Below are 8,199 nucleotides of genomic sequence, written 5' to 3' on the forward strand. Positions count from 1 at the left end.
CAAGTATCTAGGTGTATGGCTAGCAGCAAATAATATAAAACTATATAAAGATCATTATTTAAAAACCTGGGAAGATATTAAAAGAAATTTGCAAATTTGGGACAGAATTAAACTTCCACTGTTACGTAAAGTGTCAACTATAAAAATGAATCTATCACCAAGAATGTTATTTTTGTTTCAATCAATTCCGGTGATTGGCAAGACAATGTATGGCAAAAATATATTTCTAAATATATCTGGCAAGGGGCAAAACTGAGAATAAAATACCAAATATTGATAGATGCAAAAGTGAGAGGAGGTTTCTCCCTGCTGGATATGAGATTATATTATGAAGTATCTTGTCTTTGTTGGTTGACAGAATGGATGACATTGGAGAACCCACATATCTTAGATTTAGAAGGTCTTGGTAATAGTTTTGGTTGGAACGCCTATTTGTGGTAAAAGGTGAAAGAACACAAAGGATTAACAAATCACATAATTAGGGAAAAAATTATAGAGCCTGGGATAAATACAAAAACTGATTCGAGACAAAAACACCACTTTGGCTCTCACCATTGGAAGCCATAGCAGTAAAGAAAAATAATATGATAGAAGGTTAGACAATTTATAGAAATTTATTAAAACAAGAGGGAGGAGAGTTTAAATTAAAATAATTTAAGGATTTATCAGGAAAGTTAACAACATGGATACAATATCATCATTTGAATGAAGTATTTAAGAAAGACTAGAAATGAGGGGTCGGGGAACAAATATCACAACTGAAGAGAGATCTGTTGGAATGTAATGAAGTGCTGTCTAAAATGTATATTATTGGATTGAGAGACAAAGGATGAGCAAGAAAAATATTCAATGATACATTGGGCAATAGATATTGGTTATAGATATGGAAGTGTGGGAACGATTGTGAAATACGGATAGAAAATTTACAGCGTGCTATGGTGTAAGAGAAAACTATATGAGTATGTTATATAGATGGTATCTAATAAACTGGCAAAAATGTATAAATCAAATGTGTTGCAAATGCAAAGAGAAAGAAGGTACTTTCCACCATATGTGGTGGTCTTGCAGTAAGGTTAAAGCTCACTGGGATATACAATGAATTGAAAAAGATGTTTAAAATAACATTTGTTTTTTAAAAAACCAGAAGCTTTTCTTCTGGGAATTTTAAGGGTAGAGCTATCTAAACAGTATACAAATTTATTCATGTATGCGACTACAGTGACAAGAATGTTATTTGCCCAAAAAGGAAAAGAAGAAGAAGTCCTGACGAAAGAAGAATGATTACAAAAACTCATGGACTATGCAGAAATGATGAAACTTACCATAAAAATAAGAAATCAAGATAACAAACTTTTTATAAAAGAATGGAAATGGTTTATTGAATGCGTACAAATAAGTTGTAAGCATTGGCAGGATTATTGTAATAACCTGCAATTTCATAAGAGTAAATAATTAAAGCAGATGAATAAAAGAATATGTTAACGTAATTTAGAATATAATATACAGGAAATGTAAAAAATAAATTTAAGGAACCACAGAAAGAGGAGGAAGGAAGTTGAGTTTTGAAACATTAAAATGACTGTAAAACTATTGAAATGTATATAACTGAAAATCATTTTTTTAAAAATAATAATAATAAAGATTATCATCATCATCATCATCATAATTTTTAAATCACATTTTACATAAGAATGTAAGAATAACATCACATAATGGCTCAACAATTCCCCAACTTACCGCAATGACCACCATAATGACATTGCAGTGAATGACCCGAAGCTTTAATGGACAATCAAATCCAGGTGGAATTTTACTCCTGGAAAGATCATAATAAATAGCGCAGGAGAGAAGCAACAGGAAAAGAATCCCAATAACTCCAATCACCCCAAGCAGGAGACCCAGAAGAAGCTCCATTTCACTGTCCCAAAGAGTGCAAGGGAAACATTTGAGTCTACACTGGCAGAATTTCTACTCCACCCAAGGTATCCACTCTACTTAATTGTCTGTAGGCTGGTTGATGAAGCAATTATAAATTAGAACACATACTTCCAGGAAGAAATTTCATCCATCCAAATACTACCAGCAATTTAATGGGTCTTAGCAGTAGCACAGTGTGTGGTGTTCTATTCAGCTTAATGAAGTCTTTAGTCAGAAATGGTGGGAGTAGTTGTTGAATATTGAAGAGGACTAGTGTGCAATGCAAAGATTTCCTACTCTTCAGACCCGAGTCCCATTCCTACCCAGAGATCCCCAGGGTGGAACCTAAACCCTTGTATTTTCAAAGCATGGGCTCTTCTCTTAAGGCACAGTCCTCATAGGGAAATGCAAGTCCATGCTAAGATGAATTATACCTAAGACTACCGGATTCCAGATATGTTATTATTAATTTAGCGTATTTCTTAACACCCCCCACCTTCACCATGCCATATTTGTAAACATGTGTGTTTCCTATCTTTCAGAAACCGGATGTGGAATTAAATTGCATGTATGCCAAGGGGGAAAAAATCTTCTACATGACATAATTGTTGGTAATTATGGCTGCAGTCATGATAAATGCCTTTTTTTCTTTTAAGGTACTGAACTTCAGTATAGCCAGGAAGTGGAACAGGGCTTTGAATCCTTCTGATTCTTCCCCCTTTATGTCCCGCTGTCAACAGGTCTTAAAGGAGTTCTTGCTGTTGCTGTTGTTGCTACCATCCACACACAAATTACAACAAGAAGAAACTCAAAATATCAAAAGCACAGGAAGTAAACCACAGATTGCTAGAGGAAAAGGGCAGGATTATTCCTGCCTTAATGTCGAGCTTTGCACTGAACAGGGCCATCTTTACGAGGGGGTGCAAGGGGTGTAGGGCACCCGGGTGTTCATTTTGTTGGTTTTGGCCCAATTTTCTAATCCTCTGGAATCCTGATTCTATGAGCTACCCCTCCTTGTTTAGTGTCATCTGCAAGTTGGATGGCCATCATCTCTATTCCTTTATCTTGGTCATTTACCAAGACATTGAAGAAAAAACGGCCCAGCATCCAGTTCTCACAGCATTCAATTAGATGCCTATGGGAAGCATGCACAAGACATGAGCACAAGAGCACTTTTCCATCCTGCAGCTTCCAGCAACTGATATACGGAAGCATTGCTGTTAGTAGCTATTGGTGGCATGTAACTGGCTACCCTGGAAGTGCAGGAATACAAAATGCAGCAGTCAGATTACTGGATGCAGTTCTGTTTAGATATTGTATAGCTCCTCCTGTTTTCAAACATCTGCATGAGTTGCCAGTACAGTGGTTACATACGCTTCAGGTTACATACACTTCAGGTTGCAGACTCTGCTAACCCAGAAATAGTACCTCGGGTTAGGATGAGAACAGAAATCATGCTCCGGCAGCGCGGCAGCAGCAGGAGGCCCCTTTAGCTAAAGTGGTGCTTCAGGTTAAGAACAGTTTCAGATTAAGAACGGACCTCCGGGATGAATTAAGTACTTAACCCGAGGTAGTAAAAAGGTAAAGGTACCCCTGCCCATACGGGCCAGTCTTGACAGACTCTAGGGTTGTGCGCCCATCTCACTCAAGAGGCCGGGGGCCAGCGCTGTCCGAAGACACTTCCGGGTCACGTGGCCAGCGTGACATCGCTGCTCTGGTGAGCCAGAGCTGCACACGGAAACGCCGTTTACCTTCCCGCCAGTAAGCGGTACCTATTTATCTACTTGCACCCGGGGGTGCTTTCGAACTGCTAGGTTGGCAGGCGCTGGGACCGAGCAACGGGAGCGCACCCGAGGTACCCCTGTACATTTCTGGACCCAATTCAAGGTGCTCAGGTTGGTGTTCACAGCCCTACATGATTCAGGCCCCAAATACCTGCATGCCTGCCTCCTTTGGGGTGCTGGCACTGCTCAGCTAGTAGGGCGGGGAACTCTAAATCTCAAGGGGGTGGGTTCAAGCCCCACGTTGGGTGAAAGATTCCTGCATGGCAGGGGGTTGAACTAGATTACCCTCATGGTCCCTTCCAACTCTACAATTCCCTACAGGCCCTTTCAGGTGCTAAGGTGGGCAAATGGGGCTCTCTTGGTAGCTCCACTGCCCTCAAAAGCTCAGGGGGCTTGTGGAGGGCATCCTCTGTGGTGGCCCCTAAGTTGAGAAACTTTCTCCCTGCAGAGGTTCAACTGGTACCTTCAATAGAAATCTTTCAGGTAGATGCACTTCTTTACTTTAGTTCTTCATACTTCAGGTGTATATTTTATGAACCCCACTTTATTTCTGTGATTGTCTATTGCTTTAAACTGTTTTTAATACTGTGCTTCATTCTGGAGCTTTGTACTGCTCAAGACAGGAAGCTGGGTTAGACTGCAGATGTGTCAGAGGCATAATTTTCCTAGCTTGCATTTTGAAGGGTAATTATGCTATACAGGTCGCAATCATAATAAATGATTCCATCCATTTAATTTATTTAATGAAGGTAAACAACAATTACAGATGGTGAATGAAGTCAAAGCTACTTTATAACTTTGAGGGGGTAATAGTACTTTTTGCATTCTTATAGAACATGGACATCCAACACCGGCTACAGATTTGCAGTATTTTGGCATGTTTAAGATGTCTCATGGAACCACATAAAAATCTGAAGCAATGTGAGCCATCAGGATATATATTTTTGTGTGTTATTTATTGAAAAAGGAAAAGTACAAGATTACAAATGTACAGATAAAACAGGAAGAAACAAGAAATGGTGCCCATGTAGAAACCAAAACAGAACAACAAAAATGATATATATCAGGATGCATGCAATAGTATATGAGATACTCTTATTTTGTTACATTGAGCTGCTCAAGGTTTATTGGCAACTGTGTATGAAAACTGGTATGTAATTTAAAAATATGATTTATTCATTAAATTCATTTGCCACCTGTCAACAACAGGGCAGCATACGCCAATCAAAGCAATGCATACAATGAAACCATACCAATATACTGATTTTTTTTAAAAATACTCTGCTTTTACACAAAAACAAACCAAAAGCCCATGTTTAATATTCAAAATGTCCAAGAGCAGGGATCTGGACTGTGCTGAGAACGTACTGACACCAGCCTTCAGGTGGGACATGGGGGAACAGAGAACAGGGCCGGACCTTCCATTTGGCAGAGTGAAATGGCTGCCTCAGGTGGCAGATTCAAGGGAAGCAGCAGCAGCAGCACATGGCTGTCCCTCCTGTGCCTCCCAATGATTGCTCTGTGGCTGCTCAGCCTGTCTTGGGAACCCAACTCTGGCTTGCTGCCTCAGGTGCTGTGGAGGATTCTATCCCATCACCAGCGCAAGTAAGATTCAGCTGCCAGCCCAGCTGGCTCCTGCCCTTGAAATGGGAAGGGGGTGCCATCTTGAAGCGGTAAAATGTATTGGGCAGGCCCTGGCTAAGGGAACAAACTTCCAGAAGAGGAGGAACAAACTTATGGCCCTCCAGATTTACTGGACTCCATCTTCCACCAGTTCGTTAAGGGTTCTTGGAACTGTCAGCTCTCTGAGGGGTGAACTACACTTCCCAGGGTTCCTTGGGGGAAGCCATGTGCTTTTTTTTATTATTAATGTGAACTTCATGCACATCCCTAGTCCTGAATCTTCTCATTCTCCGGGCTTCATTGGATGACCCCCATTAGATTCTAATATCATGGGAACTTGGGGAATTTGCTATTAAGTTGAAATTTGCAAGATCCAGGACCAGCAATTAGGAATCGCAAGCTACTGGAATCCAATGGCCAACCTATTTAGGTTGAAATTGCTTTGCCACCAAAACAAGCTATTTGAGTATTTAGAGTTAGCAAAAATGACACAGAAGATCAGGCATCAGAGTAACAAAAAATGTATTAATGATTGGAATAAATTCATAATATATATGGGAAAAAATTTAGGAAACATTGAAATAACAGTAGGTATAACATAGAACCTGTGATGTTAATATAATGGTTGCAAAAAGGAACTGCAAGAAAGTTATGGATGTGATATAGCTCAGATCGTGGTGGAGGGAAGTCAGATTGACGATAGGATAGGATATGATATGAATTAGTACTTTTGGAGAAATGTATTTATGTACTGGTATTTGTTGTTTCTTTTTTTCTTTTTTTTCTCTTTTGGATATGTTTGTGGTTTTAAGATACTGTATGCTGGAAATAAAATTGATTTTTTAAAATTAAAAAAAAAGGAAAAAAAAGAAATTGCTTTGCCACCTTTGCAACACCTTCTGCATGTTGTTTCCCTGTGGTATTTTTAGAACTGGGGTCACGCAAGGCCCTCTGGGACAATAATTCTCACCTCAGACCAGTAGTTCCAAGGAGGTGGGAGAACGTACACAGAAGGCTCAGTGTTTGGTTTGAACAAGGACGGCTCAGTTTGTCGATCAGCTACAAGCACGCCAGTGTTTCCGCACAGAAATAAGAAATGCTGCAAATTGGGGGGGGGGGGGGTAGGAAAAGAAAGGTTGGTTATTCAAGCACCAAGAAATCAGGTGATGCCATAATGACTGGTGTTTGTCTCGGAGGCTGGTTGAGAAAGAAAAAGACAGTGCTTAAAAATGTGGTGCTGATAACATTAGAAGGAGGCTGTTCAGTGCAAATTTGCACACAGGTCATAGAATCATAGAACTGAAGAGTTGGAAGGGACCCTGCGGATTATCTAGTCCAATCCACTGCAAGGAAGAAATATGCAGCTGTCCCATATTAGACAGAGAGCCAGTGTGGTGTAGTGGTTAAGAGCGGTGGACTTGTAATCCGGTGAACCGGGTTCGCGTCTCCGCTCCTCCACATGCAGCTGCTGGGTGACCTTGGGCTAGTCACACTTCTCTGAAGTCTCTCAGCCCCACTCACCTCACAGAATGTTTGTTGTGGGGGAGGAAGAGGTTAGCCGCTTTGAGACTCCTTCGGGTAGTGATAAAGCGGGATATCAAATCCAAACGCTTCTACTCTTCATATGTGGATCGAACCCACAACCTTGGCAATATCAGACCATGCTCTAACCAATGGCTCAGATCAACTTTACATATACAACTTTCTTCTCTTTTCTTAGTGCTAAATGCATAGTCTTTAAAAACAAATCATTATTCAATGCCACTTTGTTACGTTTTGAGCCTTCAGGGCTCAGGCAGCATTTAAATCAGCCTATGATTCTGTCTCACAAATACTGGTGCTCTTTGGGTGTTTTGTCTCCAGGGACACAGCTGGAGCTGATGAGGGCTGTAGTTCGAAACCTCTTGAGGACACCAAACTGCGGAAGGATGATTTGAAAGTATCCCAAATTCACCCTAATAGACCCTGCGTCTTAGCTGCAGTTGCAATGGCCCACTGATGTGATATCTATTGCTTGCAAGGTCAGAAATTCCCTTTTCAGGCCCAGATGTTATACAACCCTCCTAGCTGCACCAATGTACAGTATACAGCTGTTATCACACAGCACCGAGGTGGAAAAACTCATGGTTCTCCAGCGGTTTGTGGACTCCAGCTCCCATAAACACCAGCCAGCAGGGCCCAATGGCCAAGGATGATGGGAGTTGTGGTCCAGCAAAATCTGGAAAACCACAGTTGCTCCACCAGTCACCTGGGCTGTGGTGTTTTTCATGCTCATTAGAATTTCTCATCCTGACATTTTTTTTGCAGACACTCACCTACGATTTCAAAGTATTGGTCCTAGGACTGTTGCTTTGATTGGCTTAGCTAGTTGTATTCTCTAGAACTCCTAGGTTGACTTTGTTGGGGGGGGGGAATGCTAATCGTTTGGCACACTCTAGGAGTTGAAATAAATAAATAAATAAATAAATAACACTGAAAAAGCCAGCTGACATTTGTGATCTGGCTGCCAGACGGCATTCAGAATTAAAGCGTTCAAATGAAGGTTCAGAGTTGCCTTTTCACCAAAGATAATCAGTGATCTTTTTAGATTAGTTCAAGGAGTTTGTGGCAATGTTTTTTGGGGGGAAATGTAGGAATTAAGCTCAGTTTTGCAGAGGTTTGTCCACAGTATACAATTGTTTCTCAGGGACATGGCCGGCTATTCCGGTTTTGATGTCAAGAGGTTATGAAATTAAGTCCTGCCTTTTTCTGCCTGCATTGCAGAAGCAGTCAAGTAGAGCAGGTAAGGAGGAAGGGAGAGAGGGAGCAGCCCATCTGGGTAAAAGGTGAGGTGTCATAACTGGTACTGTATACAAGATGGCTAAGGCTCTCATGC

The 8,199-nt window shown here is 40.9% G+C and overlaps 1 protein-coding gene across 1 annotated transcript in view; it reads right to left on the reverse strand.

The window, feature by feature from the left end:
• The window catches only part of LOC114603262 (arylacetamide deacetylase-like 4), a 6,906-nt gene extending 5,154 nt beyond the window's left edge, over positions 1–1,752 (reverse strand). Inside the window, exon 1 of the mRNA XM_028742133.2 lies at positions 1,738–1,752. Coding sequence (XP_028597966.2) covers positions 1,738–1,752 — 15 coding nt within the window. The remainder of the gene's footprint in view (positions 1–1,737) is intronic.
• Between the last annotated feature and the right edge of the window lie 6,447 nt (positions 1,753–8,199).

The sequence above is a fragment of the Podarcis muralis genome, chromosome 7, assembly GCF_964188315.1.
Source record: "Podarcis muralis chromosome 7, rPodMur119.hap1.1, whole genome shotgun sequence".
Classification (NCBI taxonomy): domain Eukaryota; kingdom Metazoa; phylum Chordata; class Lepidosauria; order Squamata; family Lacertidae; genus Podarcis; species Podarcis muralis.